This window comes from Protopterus annectens, chromosome 1.part2 (assembly GCF_019279795.1).
Source record: "Protopterus annectens isolate FY-2018-M chromosome 1.part2, PAN1.0, whole genome shotgun sequence".
NCBI classification, from domain to species: Eukaryota; Metazoa; Chordata; order Ceratodontiformes; family Protopteridae; genus Protopterus; species Protopterus annectens.
This window is the reverse complement of record NC_056727.1, coordinates 413,273,785-413,297,336: the sequence shown is the minus strand read 5'-3', so window position 1 is coordinate 413,297,336 and position 23,552 is coordinate 413,273,785. Positions and strand designations below refer to the sequence as shown.

General features: G+C 39.6%; 1 protein-coding gene across 1 annotated transcript in view; it reads left to right on the top strand.

The window, feature by feature from the left end:
* The first annotated feature begins 792 nt into the window (after positions 1-792).
* Positions 793-23,552, top strand: part of JAG1 (jagged canonical Notch ligand 1) — an 80,941-nt gene continuing 58,181 nt past the window's right edge. The window contains exons 1-2 of the mRNA XM_044056800.1: positions 793-1,214; positions 1,713-2,018. Of these exons, the coding sequence (XP_043912735.1) occupies positions 1,137-1,214; positions 1,713-2,018 (384 nt within the window). The 5' untranslated portion in view covers positions 793-1,136. The remainder of the gene's footprint in view (positions 1,215-1,712; positions 2,019-23,552) is intronic.

Genomic DNA, 23,552 nt, shown 5'->3' with positions numbered 1-23,552 from the left:
AAGTCTCATTTTATAACCAGTCTTATTTCCTGTTAAATACTTTTACTTGCTATAACCCCAGGAATTTCTCTGTCAAAGGCTAAAAGAAATGCTACTTTCACTGAACTGGGTGTAGTGGTAACAATCCGTCCGAATGTAGTGAACTTTCTTAGTTAGACATAGCATGCACTAGTTTGCATTTCAGAGAAAGAACTCACTTGACAGCCAAGTTCCTATTTTCTTTAGCTCTCATAGAAAAGCGCCTAAGATAAAATAAATCGCGACTTTCCTGTCAGCATGTCATCAAGCACAAGGGAACAATGCTGGCACATCCGCCAACTTTACAGACATCTCCCTCTTGGAATGTTTCTAAAGTTTAAGAGAGGCCACATCTCACGTCACTTATTTTGCAATATTGTGGTTGCTGCTGGAAAATAATAACTGTAATGTCTCTGCTAAAAGCATATTGGATTCTCAAGGGCGGGGGCGACAACCGCCCTTACAGACTCCGGAATGGTTTATTGCAGTGGGGATATGCACAGTAATTCGGGGAGCTAACTTGTGCTTGTTGAATTGGTGTACTACTAGCATTCGGTGCATTTATCGAGGTAGCTACTAAGAAGGCTTTGCACTTTCACAAATTAAAAAAAACGTAAGGATAGCAAAAACCTCTAACGCCTTCGACGTCTCGCCAACAGACTGAATGCAGACTGGGTGCGACCTACCCCCCACCCAGAGCCAGCCCCGCTCCTGAATATTAAAGCTACGCATGCGCCTTAGTCCTGTTGCAGCCCTCTGGTTGCCGAGCCCCAGATGAAGCAATCAGTATCTTGCAGAGAGGTTTTTCTTTTGCTTGTATGCAGAAGGGGGGTTACTATTGTGCGCCTTGATCGAGCGGTCGCAGCTGATTTGAAAAATATAAAAGGATAATAACAATAATAAAAAAGAACCCAGAAGAATATAATAGGAGGAGGGCAACCGGCTGTTTTGCATTTGGATTCGGCGCTGCAGTGAAAAGCCTTTGAAAAAGTGTGTGTGTTCTTTTTCACTCGTGCATGCACAAATCGACGGAGTATATTAGATCCAAGTGAGGCGGCCCCAGCTTCGAGTTTGCAACTGAACAGTGACCCAGCAACACGGGAAATTAGATAGAAGGCATGGTTTTACAAAGAAGTGCGTGCTGGGCTACTTTTTCCTACAGAGTCATCCTTTCATTAGTGTGTTTGCGGACGCAGGTATGTGTGCCTGCCATTGGGGTTTTTTTTGCACTTTCCTAGATGCATGCTTGCATATTGGGATTTGACAGTTAACGCATGCTGGTGACTTCGGCTGGAAGTTAGTGCAAAGTTGATGGGTCATATTTTGAGGTTGAAGATGGCTGCGTTAATGTTTCTGCTGTTTTTAGCCCGTTTACATGCTTACTGAGTGAATCACTTTTATGGCACTGCTTTCTTGAGCTTCAGCTTTAGTCCAATCCTATTTCGATCAATTTAGCTTGCAGCATACTTTGTTGGGGTGTTATGTATACTAAGCAGCAGTCCTGCATTTTCATATGGTCATTTTTAAGAGGGGAACGTATTTGGAGAGTGCCAGTACCCCTTTATTTTAATCATGCGTTACCAGCACCCCCCCCCCCTTATTTTAAGGATGCGTTGCTTTCTAAATTATGCAGTGAATCAGGTGCATTGGCGTTGTTGTAATGTTTTCTCTTTCTCTTTACCTTTTGAACACAGGTATCCTTAGCGGCTGGGCAGTTTGAGCTGGAGATCATACTGATGCAGAACGTGAACGGCGAGCTACAGAACGGGAACTGCTGCGATGGCTCTCGGAACACAGGCGAGGACCGCAGGTGCGAGCGGGACCCCTGCGACACTTACTTTAAAGTCTGTCTCAAGGAGTACCAGTCTCGGGTATCTGTGGCAGGACCCTGCAGCTTCGGCTCCAGGAGTACCGATGTCATCGGTGGCAATAGTTTTAATTTCAAGCAAAGGAATAACGACAAAGCACGGATTGTATTCCCATTCAGTTTTACTTGGCCGGTGAGTTTTTTTTTTTTGGGGGGGGGGGTCCTGTATACTTTTTTTTTTTTTTTTAATACCCAAACTTTCTTCTGACGTGCTTGTAGAGAAGTGCTGATTAATTACGGGGCCTGGTTGATGATTCCTGTTACTTACCCCATCCTTATAGGGCCTTATAAGTTTATGCAACTGAAATCCCCATTGATTTACGTTGCATCTTCAGTGGTGGTCTGCATTCCCTGGAATAGTGATGTTAGGGTGTCTTGTACAGTGCTAAGCCAGCCGATGTATTTTTATCACTAATGTTACCCCCTCCCTAATCTCTGTGTGCGTTTCAAAGTTTTATCCATGTGTGTCTGTGTTTTGTTTAGTGTGCAGTTTACTTTTTGTGGAGATCCCACACACATCTTACCGTTTTGTTGATATGCCCACATCTTTCTGTTTTTAATTGCAACCAGTACAGGCTGCTGCAGGCTAATGGAATGTCTGCATAGGATTAGATTCTGTAGATTTTGCTTCATTATTTACCTTGGCCCCATTTGTAATCAGTCGGGCACTAACCATTCTATATTTAGAGTTCTCTTAAGTTACAGGGTTTTTGGGACCGTATGGATAAAATGAGTTTGAATTTTCTGGGCAGTTTTGACTTCTTGTTTGATTTCTTTCCCTTGATATTGTTCCTTACCACCGGTATGTTAATGAATTTTAATTTTCAAAGTTATGTACTGCAGTTTTGGTCCTGTGTGCATTAGCAGTTTGCAGTGAAGTGCTGAGTGAGGTTTTGAAAGAGTGAGCATTTAGGGTCAGAAGTGAGTTGCCCTGACAAATCAGTTTGGTATTTCTGTTGCAGACCATGCCTTAAAAAGACACCTCATTCTCTTGTTGTGATTGCTTAAGCTTTTTTTTTAATTTAGTATTTTTTTGTATGAAGGTTCAGGCACAATTGTACAGTTTAGGTTTTGTCTAGTGCTAGAAAGTGGCAAAACTATTTTTTAACCCTCAGTTTAGTGTGTGCCACCTTTTAAAGGCTCTGGTCTGCATAGTTAATTTCCCCACTTTATCAGTGTGGGAATTTCATAGTAGTGTGTGGTGGTAGATGCTTGTAAACTAGTTACTACAGAACTGCCAAAGGTAGGTAGGAGGTGATATTAGTGCAGCCAGCAAACCATTTTTTACAGTCCTTAGAGACTTTAATTAAAGGCACTTCTTGGCTTCACTTGCCACTGACTAAGTTGTTGTGTCTTTCGGCTTTTCCCGGTTAGGGGTCGCCACAGCGGAACTCCGGTCTGCTAATGATTGGCAGTAGATTTTTATGTGCCGAGTTGCCAGCCCTGACGCACAGCCTTCAACGAAGGTACGCCCATTCATGCATGTCTTCAGACAGAAGACGCTGTAGCTGAGAATCAAACGGGACAACATCTTACTGTCAGGCGACAGCACTACCGCAGCACCACCACCACCACCACCACTAAGCTAGGTCATATTTTCTTTCTTTGTTTATATATCTCAGCTGTGCTGTATAATAATCTCTCAAGTTCATGCATACATTTATGCACTTGAAGCACCATGACTCTGTGCAAAGAGGTGTGGCAGATTGCCATGTGGCCCTTAGTGTCAGAGAGGATTGGGGCTTTTATTATTATTCTATAATTAGTAAACCTTGTGAATGTTCCCACAAAAACAAAGTTCACTCTTTTGCGAACAGTTTATTTACATTAATGTGCACCTTTATCCTGCCAAAGGCAGTTTTAAGATGTTAACATTCTTCAGTAATGTGTAGCATATTTACAGTTGCCATAATGGTTTGGCAGTTTTCCTGCAGCTGAGTGATTATGTTTCCTTGTTTTCTTTGAGATTAAGTTCTGGACTTTGGAAGTCAGATTGCTGTGTTTCCCATGTAGCTAGAGTGTTAGACCATGGTAACAGGTTTCCTGTATATGGATGGCTTCTTTTCTCTTTCACGCTGGAGAGTCCCAGTAACTTTGTAAACTGTGTTTTTTCAAGTTGGACAAAATATTGGTCAAGTTATGCGATATGTGTGTGTTGTTTGCTGCAGTCCCAGCAGCTGCATTAAATTGTACGAAAGATTAGTGAAGTTGTGTAATGTCTGTGTATTGTGTGCTGTGCTGACCACAGCTGCGTTAGTAGTCATTTGCTGTTTGGTGCAGGCCAAGAGGAGAAAGCTTATAGTACAGATTTAGCTAGATCTTGGGGCAGTTTGCCCAGCCCAGGCAGTACTTGCTGTAGAAATTGAGACTCCACTTTGTTAAAAGGGAAAAATGGTTTCACGTATGCCATTGAAGGCTTAAAAAAGAGTGGTATACAAATGTGTGGTATTTGCTTGAGTTGCTGCCAGATGCTTGTTCTTGGCAGATGATGCAGTTTATTTTAGCTTGTCTTTGATAATTGTGCACATTGGAGTATTGGATTTTTCTTTTAAAATCTTTTTAAATGCTTCACTTCGGTGAAAATTGTTAGTTTTGTACAAAAAAAAAATCAGGATAAGAGTCTTGAGCCTCGGAAAGCTTAATAAATTAAGTTGTGATAACGTGACTCGATTCAAAAGTGTGGTGTGTGTGTGTGTGTATGTGTACATCTTGTAAATGCTGATCTTTACTGTGGCATATCTTCATTTCCTTTTGGTGTTATCTACATACACTATGCACACTACTTTGTACCCAAATACTTTTTCTTTTTGTACGTACATGTGTGGCATCACAAAAATGCTTTGATCCAAGACAGGTTTGCAGAGTTTTGAGTTCAGTATTGCTTCTGTGCCCTGAAGTGCCCTTCTCTTCTGTCATATGTGGCACCCCCTGCTGGGACCACGACTGAAGTACACTCGTGGTTGGCTTTGGGGCCATGTGAAACTCTTAGTGTTCGAGTGGTTACTTTAATTCTTTTTCCTTGGACTTCTTGTTGTTCCAGAAAGTACATTGAAAAAGAGATGCAGAATTTAAAATTTTAAGTGGTGTCTGTGTGTATACTTTGTTTTAGCAAAAAAAAAAAAAAAAAAAACCAAATCTGGTAGTCTACTGACATAAGTTTAGTGCAGCTGTGTAAAATATGTATTATAAACCTCAGAACAGGCATCCTCTTTTCATAAGAAGTAAAGAATGCAAAGACATTTATGTACCCCAATCTAAAGAGAAGGTTGGGGTGAGGTAGAATAGCCCACATTAAAGTAAAATCTCATGTGTAGAACTGTTTTACTTCCTTCATTTCTATCATACATTAGATATGTGGAGATGTTTTAACGTAATGCTGGCTGCTATTTATACAGAAAGCAGTTTCTCAAATGCAGATGGGAGTTAATCTCCACCACAAGTTGAAACTGAAGCATGTGTACACATGGGACAGAATAATGCACATGAAGATGTAACACTGGTGTGTAAAGACCTCTGACTATCATAATCCTTCAGTCTCGTGTTTTCTGAGTCTTGGTACTTGTTATGATGGTCAGTAACCCCAAGTGTGTGTAGTACAAGCTGTTTATGATATGACTGAAAAATTAACGTGGTCTTGTGTATTACTGTAGTGAGTGTGCTGCTAAAATCTAGCAGTTTTCCTATATTAACAGGGAAAATATGTGATCGTAGGCAACAATGTGAGTTTGGTTTCCATGGAAGACTGTGTTCCTTGTGCTTTTCCTTTTTCATCCCAGAAAATTTGCCATTTGTAGTTCCTGATTGGCCAAGGCTTGTTATAGGTAGCCTGTGATGTGAAGTCTGTAGGAGTCTACTTGCATGATCCTAAAATGGAAATGGTGAAATTTCTGCACTTTTTAGCATTAGACCCTGCCTAAAACATGCTTGTCAATTGTCCAGGCTTTTGCAGAATATTCAGATTTTTGCCTTGTATTTTTGGCCTGGTCTTCATAAAATTTGTGGTTTTCTGGCAAATCTCTGATGAAGTCACTAAGTATACATTTGCGTTTCAGACTTCATATACCAACAGAAATCCTATTGTAGTTTATTAAGAGTAATATTTAAATCTGTCCCTATTTTGGGGCCTTTGTCACCCCATTATTTTAGGCTTTGTCCAGATTTCCTGAGCTTGGAGGTATGCTATGAGACAGTAAATCTCTTAAATTCTAGTTCTTTATGGTCCCTTCTCAGCTTCCAATGTGACTTCAGTGTTGTGGTTCAACCTAGAATTCATAAATTGCCATTTTGTAGGTAGTATACTTCCTACCTCATCAAAACGGGGTTGCAATACTTTTTAGGAAAGAATAACACAATGCTGTGTTATCACATACATTCCTATTTTAGTCTGACTGACATGGGGTAGTTTGCATAGAGAATTCTAGGACACATTCATCATGCCCTGTGGAACCTTTAGAGAGAAGACATTGGTGAGTCAGCTGAGCTGCAACCAAAGGTTTTTTATCTATACTGTTTAGGTGTGTCAGCTGCATTTCTGCTTCATTTCAACAAATGTTGCATAAACTGATTTTTATTTCAATAATGTGCTCCTGAAGTACTGAAAGGCTTAGTTTTGATTTTATTTTTGATATATTTTTTATAAATTGTGTGTTTGTCTTCTATTAGCCTTGGTGCTAACAGTAAAAGAAGGAAGTTCAATGGCTTTAAATTATTGCGTGTACATCTTTTTTTTTTTTGTCTAGTATCCTGTGGGTGTTTCAAGTAATGGATCTGACTAAGGCTAATCTCCCGTAACACCAGCTTTACTGTCACTAAAGAACTGCATGTCTTGTCCAGTAGCTGAGCAAGATTTGGGATCACTGTAGTAGCCCTAAATTTTAGGAGGGGGTTGAGGCAGTGCCACTGCCAAGTAAGGTGGCAGACCATCCCTATAACTGTGAAGTTTGTATGGGCTAGCAAAGCTGCTGTGGGAGAGTGTCATTCACAATCCTTTTGTAGGAAGAGAATTAAGTAATTTTAGAACATGTTCACCACTTGATGGTTTAAAACAAGGTTGCAGAGAGTGGAGTAATCAGGTTCGCAAGTTAGTAGAAACAGAATCTTCAGTCGCGTTTTTTTAATTGTGATTCTAAATTGCTTGACCAGATTGTGTTGCATAACTAGCAGAGGAATGCTGTATAGCTGTGACCTCCCAGCATGCACCAGGATTTTAATCACTGATTTTGTTGTGTTGCTTTCCTGCTAATTGAGGTATGGGGGGGGGGGGGGTTGACAACTTTTTTTCTTTCCACACTACTTTAAAAATAGCTTTGGCTGATAGCTTTGGCTGATACTGTGGCATGTTTGTGTATACAATATATTTGTGTTGTCAGAAATATCTATATTTTAGAAATCTTGCGTAATAAACATTTTTGTAGAGGATGGCCCTGACTTCAATAATGGGTATTAAGAGAGAAGAAGACTGTAAATTCATTTACATGACTTGAAGGATGTGTTAAGTTGCTAAGAGACTGGACAGGAGGTAGCATAAAGACTAAACTGGGCAAACACCTAGTTTTACAGTAAAGCCTTCCTGTATGTTTCCTTTGATTTCTTTAAATTTGTTTTTGTATTTAAAATTTGCCTTGTTTACAGCTGGGTTGCTGAAGGTGGGAAAATGCGTGGTGTCTAACAGATGCACAGGGGTTATAAACCTGTACTGGCGGATGCATTTTGTTTGCAAAATTGGTGCTGTGAGCACTGAATAGTACAACAAAGTAAATGGTGTTTGCAGCTCTGTAGAAGTGCACTTTTGTTTTATCTTTTGCTGTAGTCCAGTGCAAACTTTTTGGGGGGGGGGGGGGTTATTTGTTAACAATTAGTATGGCACTATCATTCTGGGAACATTTTCCAAGCGACTTGCTGTGGTATTTTCCTTGCAGTGTCACTTGCTGCTTTCTACAGTTAATTTGCATTTGATGTGTGTTGGTTTACAAGGGTAGGATAAGGAAGAGTGGATGTCTGGATCTGCTTGTGAAACTTAAGTTAACTATATCTGATGAGTGACTAAATGCCATAGCTTACAAATAAACTTTGAGAAGGGTGTTTAACGGGCTGTGATCGAGTTGTGAAGGAACAAGTTTCCGGTTTAGTATACCTGTATATATTAGTGTTTCAGAAATCGTTGAATGCAATTTCCACTGAAAATGATTGGTGTTGACATAAGAATTCTCAAATCATGTTGATTATAGGGTGCTTTGTATACTTAAGTTTTGTAATCTGGAGATCGTGTTGCTGGAGAATTTCAGTGGGTGCACTTAGAGCAAATAAGCATGCAGAGTACAACGAAGACGCCACCCATTTGAGATGTGAACTGATTCTAGAGAAGTCCTGCCTTGCTATTACAGATGGGCGCCGTCTGTCTTGTGCTTGTCAGTTTGTTTTTCTGATTTAAAGCTTATTGTGTATGTGCAGGCCCCATCTATGTAGATTTCTGCTCTACCTGTCAAAGTCATAGGTATAGGTCTTAACCCAACTATTTGGACATTCATCACTGTCCTGACAGTGTACATAAGAACTCGGAGTAATATTTCAAGTAGTACATTTAAAATTATTTGAAATGGCTTTGAATTTTAGAAGCCTTTTAACTGCCGATCCTATCTTCAAGTGTGCATTTCTGAAATTCAGAAATATGTCTCTGCTCAAGTCATCTATTTTTGTCAGGGAGGGAGGTGAAAGTGCAGGTTCTCTAGTCAGTGTAGTAGTGAATGTGAAATGCCTGTATCATCTCATAATGCACGTTTTGTTGCACCTGTCAGAAGTTTGATTATAGTAGTGATGCTGAAACATTTTAACTACCTCTGTGTTTGCATCTTTCACCCTACCGTGCCAAGTTACCTCATTGTTTTTGCCTGAGGATGTATTTCCTTACATAACTTCAAAGCCGAACAGCATTTCTGTTCATCATTAACAAACGTTCTGTTGTAGGTCATGTTTTTCTAATAAGGAGACTGGCGTAACTTACTGTGAATTATGAAGGATGCAAAACTGTTTTGTTTGGAGATTCAAAGGCTGGCTTTCATGGACATATAGTTTGCGTGCATATGTGTTCCTCCTGTTTTCCACAACCATTTACTTCCTCAAAGGGAAAAAAAAATGTTATTGCATAATGCTCTCTGTCCTAATATCTTTACATTGTTTGATGCCTGGCTTGGTAATTTCGGACCAGGCGGTGTCTTTACATTTTGTTGGCTCTGATGGAGAAATCGATAATCTCCCAAACAGCAAAATCCTGCCAGTGTTGTACTTTTCAATCCAATCTATGACAACTTTTGCACTTTTACTTAATGTTTTACAAGGTGTGCAGGGTTGGTGTGCTGCATGTTATGAACTTTTTGCAAAGTTGTCAACAACATTTAGCATGTGGTAGCATATTCCTACTGTGTTAAACCTTGTGAAATGATGTAACTGTATTATTTTCTTGCTCTGTTTTAGTAGTATTGTATTATTATTATTATTTGTTTTTGTGTTAAGAAATGGAGCTTTTCTCCCCGGTCCTCCGCTGAAAATAGACATGTATCCAGTCGGACTATCCCTGTCAACAAATGTAAAATAAAGTAAACGTTAAGAGTGTATACATGTAGTACTTCTGTACCTATTCATGTCTTCTCTGTTAAGATTCATGGAATGTACTGTAGAGTATAGGCCAGGGACTGCCTTTGTGATGGCTAATGAAGTGGATCATGCGACCTGATTTCTTGCTGGGAATTCTGTACCAGTCCAGTGTAGATTTTATGCATGTACAGTAGGCAATTGAGTAGAAAAGCCTCTTGTTCAGGCTTGCTTCTTGTGAAACTGTCTGCCCCACCTGACTGCTTTCCAGGTATTTCAGCTATTAACCTTGCCACCTCCTTGCAAATGGTGCATTTAATTAACTAGCGAGGATACTTTAAAGCAGGTAAGATTAATAAGAGGAGGGAAAGAACTGAAGGAGCTTTTCTCTTCCCCCATGTACTTGTGTGCATATATACTGGTAAGTTACTATCTACATATATTTAGCAAATAACAACATGATGGTACAGGGCTGTCATTCCAATAGTAGCTGAAGTGATCACATTAGGTTAACGATTGATCAGTCCCAATTTGTTGCTGGAGCTTCACCTCTAGTGCTGTTTAATTTGTAAGTATATACACATGTGTATCTTTTGTTGCATTGTTACATTTTGCAGACAGTAATAAATCTCATGTATGGGGTGGCCACCCAGATTGATTCATTTCAGTACTAACGTTGATCAAGAACAATGGCACAGCCAAGCAGGCTGCATTGAGGATTACTAAACACAATGGGGGCCTATCAAAAGTATTACTGCTATGGGACAAGAAACAGGAAGCTGTAGTAGACTGCATAGCTCAGCTCAGACTGACTGTGCACTGACTTCACATAATGGCAACATCAGCACATTACACATTCACAGAATGCCCATTATTCTGGTAGCTACCACCAGAGCAGACCTCCTATCCCTGTACTGATGCTCTGTACCCTTAGATTAGAGAACATTGCTGTTTTTTGTGTCCTTCATTAGTCTGGTAAAAGGACAGCTGCATCAGTTAATTTTATGGGTTTTGCTCCAGCTGAAATGTTTTTTTTTTTTTTGTTTTTTTTTTTTTTGGGAAGTGGGGCACCTGCCGATTTGATTTTTACATTTGTGTTTTTTAACTCTGTCTCTGTTAACCTAGTAAATGTGCTTTCACTTGTGCAAAGATGTGCAGCTACGTGTACACATAAAACTGAAAAGGAAAAATGGTTCTACTGGTATGGAGACAGATGTGTAATGTGCTGAGATTTAATCATATTAATTACTGATTAAATAATATGCCAGTGATTTCGAAATGGTTTCCCACTGGTATTGTCTCACCCGACAGGTGACTTTGTAGCATTTGGAAACTTTTTGACCTATTACATCTTGTATTAAGATATAATTTTTCTCTAGTGGGGTTTAAGAACAAGGTCATTGTTTAATCTTTAGTCTTTACAGAAATGCCATACATTATGGGGTTTGCAGTATGGTTTGGCCACACACTGTACAAGAGATGTCTGGAAAATATTGGCATACACAGGTGAACAAAAAATAGTACAGTTGTACATTTGAGAAATGTCATTATCCCTTTATCAACAGCTGGAATGTCTCATACCATTTATAAAAACATCCCTCATGGGCTCCTAGTTAGTGCACGTGATTGGACTTTGCAGTTTTGCATACTTGTGGACTTGTTTGGGCATATTTGGACATTTGTGCTTGTACATATCCTTCTTTATAAGGGTTTATGGGCAGTGATACTGGTAATGCACAGTGGTGCAGAGAGAGCTTTGCACAGCATATCTCTAGTACTTTTCCAGTGTGGAACAACATTGGTGCACTGCATTTGTGAGTGTGGGCAGTATTAAGAATCAAATGTAAACCTTTGGGAGATGCCTGTAAATAGGGATGGGAGAGTAAAGCTTTCTCTCAGAAAGATATGAATCCTTTTATAGTGGTTATTAGGTTGTGTGCCTCTCATTCTTTTGAGGTCCGCACAAACTGGATTTTTTTTTTTTTGCATTGCACTCCTTTTGACCCAATTTCATTATTGTTTTTCTCACAGCACATGACCGCATGACCGTTGGGTGATTGTGATCTGGTAATCCATTTTAAAGTGTGTTTCTATGTGTATATGTAGTACAGACTGAATTTTTAAAATGTCAGCATTCATGTGGTAAAGACTATATGATCAACATTTTAAAAAAAGTCAAGAAAAGAGGAAACAAGACAGTGTTTTCTCTTGGTGGACAAGCCCCCCCCCCCCCCCCATACCCTCCATGCGCTCCATACTACTTGTTAACTATATATACCATCTCCGAGGTCATAGTGTAATGGTGAAGGGTAGACTTCCCAATCCTCACTGTACCTGTACTGCGGTGTCAGTACAAACAGTATGACTCTTTAAAATGTCTGTCACATTGTCTTGACCATATGAATTTCAATATTTTAAAAATTCAACTAGATGCGCGCACGCTCGTGTCTGTCTATCTCTTTCTTGCATCTTTTTAATTTTTTCTTCTGTCCATGTAATGAAGAAAAATCTGATGTAGCAGATTGGATACCATGTAACAAATGTCATGGTAGGGTAAATATGGATAGCTGTAATTAATCACAAATGCATATTGTAGACGGCAAACTGTACCCATGTGTTTACTGCTATTTGGTTTGCAGTGTTTAAAATAACTGGTATCTTTTACTTTTTAACTGCAATTGACTCTACCACAGGTAGTTCAGCTGTAATGCTAGATTTACTACTATTTTTCATTTAGTTGGATATTTTGTTGTGGTTCAGACTGATTATGTATGCAGTGGGTTTGTTGTGGTTCAGACTGATTATGTATGAAGTGGATTTGTTGGGGTTCAGACTGATTTATGTATGCAGTGGGTTTGTTGTGGTTCAGACTGATTATGTATGCAGTGGGTTTGTTGTGGTTCAGACTGATTATGTATGCAGTGAGTTTGTTTTGGTTCAGACTGATTTATGTATGCAGTGGGTTTGTTGTGGTTCAGACTGATTATGTATGCAGTGGGTTTGTTGTGGTTCAGACTGATTATGTATGCAGTGGGTTTGTTGGGGTTCAGACTGATTATGTATGCAGTGGGTTTGTTGGGGTTCAGACTGATTATGTATGCAGTGGGTTTGTTGGGGTTCAGACTGATTATGGATGAAGTGGGGTTTTTGGGCACTGCTGTTGCTGCTGCTGTACACTTGCTGGCAACACTGGGGTATTTCCTAGCAAGCGAACTAATTAATTTCCTGTACTGTAATCCATTACCACATTGGTGCTACTTTCACAAAGAGCAGACTTAATGTGTGTGGTTTTAAATTTAATTTGATATAGTTTGAGTGGTACATCAGTGTAAATGTGAGTGGTACATCAGTGTAAATGTTTGTTGCTTCCTCACGCTGCTTAGTTCTCTCGTTTAGTTTCCAGTTGGGGTGCTTTCTTTGGACTCTTGATATTTTTCTCATGTCCCTGCAAGTTTTCGAGGCACTTTAGCTTACTTCAACATGTGGATAGATTGAATTGGTGATCCTACAAAATGTGTGTGTGTGTGTGTGTGTGTGTGTGTGTGTGTCCTGTGTCATTTGCCTAATGAGATGGGCCCAGCCTGAGTAGGACAAAGTGGGTATGTTGAATGATTGTTTGACGTGTTTATTGGGTGTCAACATTATGGCTAAAAGTGCTGACTGTGTCTGACTTGTCATATTTTTGTTAACTGATGGGTGGTACTGGCAGTCCTAGCTGTATGTTTAAGTAACTATATTGTTGAAGGTGCCTTTTGTGAGACAGGCATTTTCTCTCTCCAGTGTTCATTCACATACTGAAATCAAGTGTACTTGATTACAGATTTTTAATCCTTCAAAAATGCTATTTACATGCTGTGCCGCATTATTTCTACTTCATAGATGGACACTAAGTAGGTGGTCTGCAAGACCATTGGGAAGCCTAGCCAGCTAAGTCCAGGACTAGTTAAGATGTGTTAGAGCCCTTGATTTAATGGAGTACCATGCTACATAGCCTAAAGGGGAATGTATTTTTGCTCCTCTAATTCACCAGCTACATTAGCATAGTTTGAGTTTAGTTTTTGTCTGAGACAGTTAGGTGGGATGACCTGTTTTTAGAAGTGCGTACTGAGGGGTGTTTTCTATAGTGGGCCAGATGAGGGAGGTGTAGAGTGAGATTATGACATCTGCTGGTCATTAGTTTAATTGTTGTTATGTTTTACTTGAAATCCACCTGACGTCCGTGCTCTTCACCTAGGTGGATAATGCAGTTACTGTCCCATTCTCTTCTGCTGCTCTGTAGTGTAGTAATGGGGAGCCCTTTTCATCCTCTGTGTCTTGCTCTTGAGAATTTAACATGCTGTCAGTTTCTCTGTTCTTGAAAAATAAAACCTATAAGTTGTTGTTTTAATCACTCAGAGCAGGAGTCCCCTCAGTTCTTGGAGTTGCATTTTTAGCTCTCCTTCCCTTATGTTAAGACTTGTTTGAAGTTATAGTAGTTGGAAAAGTGGGGATTACTTTTATTTGGTTTTTCTTCATGTATGCATTCCAGACCATACCTTTTCACAGTAAAAGGCATTCATTTATTGTTTAATGTCTAACCAAATGTGGACATAACCAAGTATCTTTGCAAGACCACTCTCTTTCCTGCTCAGCATTGTCCAAGTGACAAGTGTACAGGAGGTGATGTCACTGTTAGAACTTCATGTTATCACTTGTGACTTCATCTTTCCACATGCTATGCTGACACCATAGCCGGCCTTAGGCATAGGCCAACTAGGCATCCACTTAGGGCGCTGCTCTAACAGGGGAGTATTTCCAGTAATCTGGATGATGTAGGTAGATCAGGATGGGGGCACCGGGTGGTGTGTGTGTGTGTGGGGGTGCTGTGGACCCTTTTGCCTAGTGCACCAGTTGACCAAAGGCCGGACCTGGCTGACACTGGAGGTGTGACTGTGGGACTAGTTTTTTCTTTCACATAGTTCAGAAGAACATGTAATCAAAGTTCTTCCTCAGCATCCTTTATTTCTTAATTTGTTTCATGAAGTGTACAACATTAGATATACTTTGTGGTTAAATAGGTACTTGTGCTTTCTACAGTCAGAATAGCTGGTACAAAACACCTGACCCTAACCCATGAGAGAGGATATTTTTATCGTAGGTCTGATACATACATATAATGTGGGTTATGCAGTCGTGTACCATTATGACTGCTGGGGTTTGATTTTTGAGCCAACACAGAAAATGGGTATACTGTGGCATAACCTATATCCTAACTGTGTATTAGGATGTGTTGGTACTTTTTGTTTTAAAAATGCATTTTTGTGGTTCCTGCACTTGTAGGGTTGTCAATGTACTACACTTGAGCATTTTTTGTGATTGCATATGCAAAAGTACAACTTGTAGGTGTTTTTATTACATCCTTAGCATTAGATCAGCTGGTGAAGTATCTGATCTCAATTGATCAGATGACTCTTCTAAAACCATCCATGTATAGTAGATCTAGTACTAGGTAGAGGGGGAGGCTTCCAGTGCAGTCTGCCTTAAAGTAGGGAAAGAGCTGATAAATATAGACATTGTGCACAGAACTATAACATAGTCCTGTGGGCATCGTGTAAAAAGATTTTCTTGTTGGAGAAGAAATATAGTTTGCACTGTGAGGTTTATCCAGTTAATTTTGGTGGGGACTTGGATTCCTGGAACAGACCTGCGGGTATGCTATTGTGATATTTCTTTCTCCCGTTGTAGTGAAGGTGGAGCACCTCCGTTTTCTGTCCTTTTACCTAAGGAAAAGAACATGTAGGCCAAATTTTCTTCACTAAGTAGCTGTTGTAGCTGCAGTATGAGCATTAAAGAAGGGGCATACTGTGGAATGTGTATTGTATACTAATATTATCACAATTTGCCCACTCTGTTTGAGGTTATGACTTGTTAATTTCAAGTTGCATAATTAGCATCATGACCATTTTGTTAAAGCATGACAACATACTTCTCAACCTCTTAGTGCAAGAAATGTGGACAAAGCTTAAAATAATGGGGAGGGGTCAAAGGCCCAAAAAACCGGGGACCGGTTTTAAATATTGCTCTTATAAACTTAGAAAGTTTCTAAAATAATAGGATTTGTTAACTGCAGTTTTTATGAAGGATATGAAATCTGAAAGTCAAATGTATGCCATTATTTAGTGACTTCAATCCTCAGTGATTTGCCAGAAAGCCACTCATTTTGAGGAACACATGAAAAATAGAGGCACAAATCTGGACAGTTGAAAGGTATGCATGACAGTCCCCTGAGGTTTTGATTGAGCTTCATTATTAAGATGCCCACCTTAGAGTGAATTTATTCATTTGCTTGCTTGCTTGCTTGCATCTTCTGTATCATCTTGCTAATCTGATAGGTGCTTCTCCTATCTATTCTTTGTCTTGGCATTTAATTCCTCTAGGTGAAAACTGAAGGTGAAGGATGCAGTTGTCATATGCAGCTCTGGTATGCATGGCATTCCTTTTTGTGTTCCCGGGGTGGGGGGTAGCAGACCTTTTCTGAGCTTTGCAGACTGCTTCACCAAGGTACGAGGACATTGATACTGGGACCTTAACCCCACACTCTTAGGTTCACCTTCTACAGAGGAGATGGAATTCTCTAGCTCTAGCTCTTCCACTCACCGGCTGACTGCAGACATGCTGGCTAATCCATCCACTCACTGGCTGACCCCAGACATGCTGGCTATCTGCCTTTTATTTGAACACAACAGTGGGGCTGATAGGGTTTGTTTATTGCACCTGTAACATTGTTTTCTGTCTATAACAGTGTGGTATAAAAAACAAAACAGTCCTCTGCAGTTTTTTCACCAAAGACGAAGGCACACATGTAAATGTACAACCCTGGGACTTTTTACGTTTAAATATTTTTAAGAACATTAAAAAAAGTGCCATGTAATGTCAAGACTTGCTTTGCAAATTACTTTACTTTCAAGCATCTATGCTTACAGTACTTAAGGCAGCAAATTAATTCTTCAGCCCAGTTTGTACATGTTCATTTTATTGGGTATTTGAGTATAATTGTATGTAACATAATGCATGAACCACTGCTAAACTATATTTTGGTGACTGGACTTGTAAGGAGTTCTTTCGTAGTTTAAATGTTTGCATTGCTGCTATACTCCTAAAGAGTATCTTCTTTGTGGAATGTTTTCTTTATGGAGTAATGTATTAACCATAAAACTGTTCGATATCCTGCATTTGTTTTCAGCAGACATCTGTGAGACTTGTATATGTACTTATTTGGGATAGTAGTCTGTTGTAGGTAAGGCTTTATCTATGTATGTGTGATTTTGTACTCTTTAGCTCATGTTTTGCACATAGTTCATAGAGTAGTACTAAGCTAACTGCCCTTGCAAGCCATTTTAAGCCTAGCCAATTATCCCTTGTGAGACTCAAAACCCTGCAACTTGTGTTTGTAAGGCAAACACCTTAACCATTAGACCACCCTCCCAACACATTCTGCTGTGTACACGTCTTGGTGTACTTTGTTGCCAAGCATTTATCTGGCATGCAGACCTGGATTAGAGCTACCTCTTTTTGAGAGAGTGAAAAAAAGTGGGCAGAGCTAATTTAGTGCTGGCAGTTGGTTTTGTGTTGTCACATTCTGATAACTTTTTTTGTATTTAATTCATCAGTTTATAACTTTTTTTCTCTCTGTTTTACACGCAGTTGTATAGTACACTAAGATATCACACAGTTCACTTTTTATGTTTTTGATATAATATAGATCTATAAATTAGATTTGCTGATTTGCCAGTACTTGCACTATTCACATGATCTGCAAGGCCTTAAGGTTATTGGAACAGGCCATCTTAGCTGGCCTTGCCATTGTAAGTAGTAACTCCATACACTGATACACAAACATTGCCCATGTTGTAAAGAAGAATTTTTTCTCCTACTTGGTAACATTGACATCTAAGACCATTACTGTACTGGTCACACCGCAAAAGCACATATCCTGATCGATTCAGGCAGCCTTGAGCTAGTCAAGAACCTTTGTTCCGTGGGCCCTGATGAAATTGCCAAAGCTTCCTCAGTGCTATAAAACCTAATCCCATTAAACGTCCTTCATACTCTCCTTGGACTTTGTCTCAAAGTTGTGGCAGCAGTCCACAGTCGATCCTCTGTGTATGCATGGATATAGATAGCTATATAAATGGCTGATCCTTGTAGTCTAGTCAATCTCCTCTATATTTCCTGTGAAGGATTATAAAGACCATGTTTTATTGAACTTTTGCAAAAGCGGTATGTGCATTGGTAGTCTAATGGCTGTAAATATGAACCAGTACGGATTTATTAAGGGAAATTCATGACTACTATTTTTTTTTTTTTTTTTTACCTTTGAGAGGTTACAGCTACCCTGGAAGAGGGGTTAAATAAAGACAGAATTCTTCAGCTGTCCTCTGTAAATGATTCTGCTGGACTGACTGACTGACTTTCCAGTAGAAAACATCTGGTAATATGTCCTGGCTGGTTGAAGTTAACTAATGTATATCTCAGGACTTTGTTCTTGACCACTGATATATTTTATATATAAATATTTATTTATTTGTTTTCTTTAGATGAACAGCTTGGTTAAGGTAGCTTCTGGCTCACTAAATTTCCAGATAATTGCAAACTGGTTAGCACAGTCCTGCCCCTCCCCACAGAAGGGGTTAAACACAACATCAACCTGGTACAAAAACAATGGCTTGACATTTACCGTTAAGTATACAAGACAGTAACTTTTAGAAAGCAAGGAATCCCTACCACCTACTTTACTGAGTAAAAACAACTTTATTCTGCTTATCAGGGACTTAAATACATTTGTAACTAAGGATCTCTTAGACCAACAGGTTGTCTTAATGGTAATAATTGCCTTCGGTGTGACCCGTGTAATACACAAGGGGATGATTAGCTGCTCCAAAGAGGGTCACATTGCAGTGTAACGTACAAGTCACCCATTTTTGCTTCAGCTGGAGAGGCTTCAAATGTTATTTACGAAAATAATTGATGGTCATTGCATCCTTGGCTTCTCAGATGTCAGGAGCTTTATTGTACTGCCTCCCAAAGGGATAATTTGTGCTTTGTCCTTGCTCAAATACTTCATAGAGTTTCAAAGGGAAAACAAAACCAACCTTATAATGTGCATTAACAGTAGTAGAAGATGCAACGTTATTATTCAGGGTCTGCTTTTGTCTTTGTCCTGTGCCCTTAAAGCCATGTCAGTTCCTTCCCATTTTTAGAAATGATCTTGATGACCACTTGGTTATACACAACTTTCACCGTGGCACAGAAGCCACCAAGCTTGTCAAGTCATTCGGGCGAAAGCTTGTCATTGACCCTATAAACCTATAAAAACAGGAGCAAATAAAGCAAAGAATGCCCAGATAGTACTAACTGAGTTAGTAAAAGCTTTCTGGGAAAATGTAAACCTGCTTCCTGTAGTATGGTAACACAAGAGTCTCTGATTGCATGGTTTGTGCATTCATGTACTTGGACAGTGCAGGGGTGTTTTTCTTCCAGCAGTTCTTAGAATGTATTTGGCCCCTTAAACTAGAAGACCCAGCTCTGTCCTGTGGTCTCGGTTGCAGTGCTGAAGCACAGTTTTTTTAGTATCTGTCTGAAAAAGACCATAATGGTCGGTCTACTTACTCATTTAATAAATTAATGCATTTACAGTTTAAAAGGTCAGTTCTGCCTTCAGTGTTTGTTCAGATGCTTAATGATTTCCTATTTGCTTAAATTTTTGAGAATGTGATTGTTTGCCCAAGAGTTTTCCATTGTTAAATCTTGTAGCAGAGTTTCTGTACAGTTCTGCCATTCTGATTTCAGGCCATGAAGGTGCTACTCTAGCAAATAGCATCACTCATGCTTGGTCTTTGATATAATAACCTGGTTTAATACTTGCAAAACTCTGTGCAGGATTTAACAAAGCCACATTGGAATAGCAGAGAAAATATTTTGTCATTTTGGCACTAAAGCAAAACTTTGTCAGCCTCTCTGAAGGCTTCAGTTATACCTAGTAGAGTCCAAGAGGAGAAAGGGAAACACAGTACAAAAGTGAAACATAGAGAACAAGGGTGGAAAATAGTGCCCTGTAGAAGGTAAGGCTCTAGCTGTGAAGTCCTCTCTCCAGGTGATGGGCATGAATTTGGCCATGCTGGAGCACTGACCAAATTCTAGTTGTGACAGTTGCTTCCTGACTCATGGCAGCCCTCCCCCATTTCACAAGTGGGGAATTTATAAGACCTGTGGAGGTGCTGAGGTCTTTTTGACACCATTGTAGGACACTGGGAAGCCCAGTATCATTTATATTACCCACTATAGTTACAGAATTGGTCTCCTCCTTGCAGTGTCCCACCTTGGTTCATGAGATGTCACTGTAAGCCAGCAACAATTAATACACCCCCCCCCCCCACAGTGCTCCAGCCACAACCACTGACACATTGGACTATCTTCTGTGGTTTGGAGGGGAGTTATCGGTTAGATCTCAGTGTGGGAATGTCTACAAGCATCATTTTCTTCATGAAGGATTTTCTTCTGTGGGAGATTTCTTTTTCCTCAAAATGACATCAATCATGCTTCCAGGTGTGCAGTTCTTGGTCAGTGAGAGTCGAACCTTGTTGGATAGAACAACAGAGGATATTTCTTGCAATCTCTTCTTCCCATAGGAGAATGTCTTACTGTGTAACACCCTGAGCCAGCTCCAAAATTATAGGCAACCCAGAAGAGGTAAGTGGTCATCTACTGGTGTAGGCTAAGGTCGCCAAACAATACTAATGCTTTCTGACACAAGAGCTAATTGGAGCTGAGCTCCCTGTTGTACCCGAGTTACAGACTGGTTGTTGGAGATGGCACTCTTGTCTAAGTTGATGCAGGTCTTTTTGTTATCTGTTTGTTCTGAGAAATTTGTAACTATTCACTCGTAGGTAAAATGCTTAAACTGGATTACATGGTACTCATTCCATAGTGTATTTTCTTTGCAGTTTGTACAAATTTAGGAGTCCTCCAGCTAGCTGCTGTAAGTAACATTTTCTGTATATAATATTTGCGCCAAACTGCCTGGTACTGATGTCTTCATATTTAATGTTGGTGGTCAGGAGCCAAAGTTTAGGAAGAAAGATGGGCTGTGGAAAGATTACATCCAGTAGTACAGAAGCTGGTTGAAGTTCTTTTCCAGATCAACTAATATGATTTTGCTGTAGCAGCACTGATTTCTGTTAGGTCTGCTTTCATTTTGGCTAATTGGGTACGAGTTTCATTAACTTTCACTAGAAACCTTTGCCAGGGAAGTTGAGTCGTGAGGATGCAGGCCTCTACGCTAGTGCATGGAAGTCTTTGGCTTTGAAATTAAGTACAGGTCATGTCTGGGCCTGGGAAAAACAAACCTGCATACCATAATTATTGAACCCTAAGATAACCTTCCAAGGAATCCTGTGGCCTGTAATTTATTTTAAAAAGTCTGAGGACTCCTTTGTGCTTTGCAGATGGTCTGCCTGGTGTAGAGTGATTTTGTACGAAAGAATTTGTATTTTAAATTTGATTTGATTTTAGTTTGATTTATAATAAGTGCTTTAGTATGTTAAATAACTTAGTCATAAAAAAATTAATATGGACATTTTGTATTTGGCTCCTGCAGGCAGTACCTGTAACAGTTTAAAGTGATTTTTTAAATACATAACCATATTTGCCACATCCCTTGTTCTTAGGTCGAGTAATAGGTGCAGGGAGATCAGTGCAAGTTTCTGCTGTATTGATTTGTGTCTGTCGGATGGCGTGTACATGAGGCTGGTGGTGCCTGTCTGGACTTGCCCAGATTTGCTGACATTCTCTAGCATTTTCCCACAGTTATCAGTGAACGGAACAAGATTTCCTCTTCCTTTTAGAATATGAAATGTGTAGCTAGGCCATACTCCAAAGACAGTATTAAACTTTTTTTTTTACTAACTGCAGATCTGTGTCAGGGCATGAAAAACAAGTTGGTTTTGATTTACAAGCTTGGTTTATGACTGCACCTCACAGCTGTTTACCTTTCTATAGGAATGTTTGTTTATTTCTGGAAACTTAATACTTGGACGTGTGTAAAGGCCATTTCTTCTCGGAGCAAGGTGATAAGCAGTTTTTGAAGTTGGCAGTCTGAAATGTGTATATGTAGGGAGAAGAAAAAATAGTTGAAAGTTAGTTTTTGTGCAGTCCGGATTTTTTCAGCTCAATGCCATCTGCTGAATTCAGAACCCTTGTTGCTGTTATACAGACATATGCTTTATTACTGGGTGTGGATTCCAATGTTGGCAGCTCTTTGCTGTGTGGCTACTGTTTCAGCTGTTCCTGCATTGCACCTGATCCTACCTATAGTAGGAAGATGATCTGTGTTGTGATATTCTCATATTGATTTCATATCCATTTATTCCTAGTGCCTGCATAAGAGACCTAGATCAGAGTACCATCTTTTTCTGTGTTGCTTTTTTAAGTTTTATTAATTAGCTTTTTTTTAATGCAACAAAACTTAATGTTAACAGCAAGCCAGGTTGCTGTAACATAGCAGGGAGGGATGAAACAAAACACCTGGCACTCATTAACAGTGGTTCTCTGTGCTCTGTTCTCTCTCTCTTTCTCTCTCTCTCTTTTTTTTCCCTTTTCTTTTCAATTGAAAGAAAGGAAGTAAGGGGAGGGGGTTTATTATCACACAGGGTAATTGACTGCCTTCCAGGCAGAAGGGTCAGCCTAGCCCAGCAGTGGTTGTCTGTGATTGTGAACTGGAAGGCCGAAGGTCTCAGGGAGAGATTAGTATGGGTGTAAATGTGACAAGGAGATGTGCAGTCATTGTGGAATGGTTTGATCATAGACTTTGTAGTAGTTCTGAAAAAGAAACTACACCCCCCCCCCATCCTACAGGGATTCATCCATCCTTTCTTGCGGATACTTGATACTTGTGGGAGCAGCTATGGTTCTCTTGTAGACAGTGCTATTCAGAGAGGTGCTGAAATGAGCCAAAAGCCTCTCAGAGATAATTATACTATGAAGGTTCTCTAAATTCTAAGGATTGCCTTGTATATTATTAGTTTGGTAGTTTAAAATAAAAGCCAGTCTGCTCTTCCTGTTGATGCTTGTGTGAAGTTTTGTAAAAATTTCCTTTTCTTTGGAAGTTTTGTAGTAGTGGAGTGATTTTGAATTTTGTTTCCAGACAGCTACCTTTTTTGTAGCTTAACACATTCTTTTGCCTTGCATGTTGTATAACTTAACATCTAACCAAATTCTATGACTAAGGCAGTGCCTGCTGATCAGTTCCTGATTTCAGTAAATTTTGCACTGTGGTGTACTTTTATCCCATGACTTTTTTTCATCTTTATAAGCTGAATTTATTAACCCCTTCTCCTAAAGGTCATTGGACTTTCTAATCTGCCTCATCTAGCACATGCTTTGCCATAACTGTTAATTCACCAGTTGTCCTGCGTCCTTGATCTTCTTCAAACCTCTTCTGTTCTTAATTTTCCTGTTAGCTTCACTTTTTTACTTTTTCTCAGATTACAGCTTGCCCAGAGCTTCTGAGATAAGGGTTTCTTATGCCAGTAAAATTTATGACCTGTATTTTTATATAATCCTGGACAGTGACATGCCAACTGGGGTCGGAGGTGGCTGGAAGACTGGTTCCTCAAAGAACTGTATTTTTATTTCATCTTGGTGGAGACCATTGAGCTAGCAGTTCAGAGCCACAGCTGCTAAGGATGTGGACATTTTCTCCCCTGCAGTGTACACAAGAGTAGTTAGTTTGTTAGTTATTTGCATTTGTTTAACAGGATGGTCCAGCTGGGCCAGAAGTGCCCATTTTCAATAGAGTCCCAGGGAGAAAAGCTCCACATATAAGACATTTCACATACAATACAGAATTTACATTAATAAAGACATTTAGTACATATTATTGGCAGCTTATACAATTTGTGAAAAAAAAACAGTACATAAGTAATCATTCTCAAAACAAAGATATTATACAAGCAATATGAGTATATACGTGAGAACATTCCATGCAAGAATTTTTCAGCTAGCAATATAGGACACTTCTTGCAGGGGGTGCAAAGCAGATTAA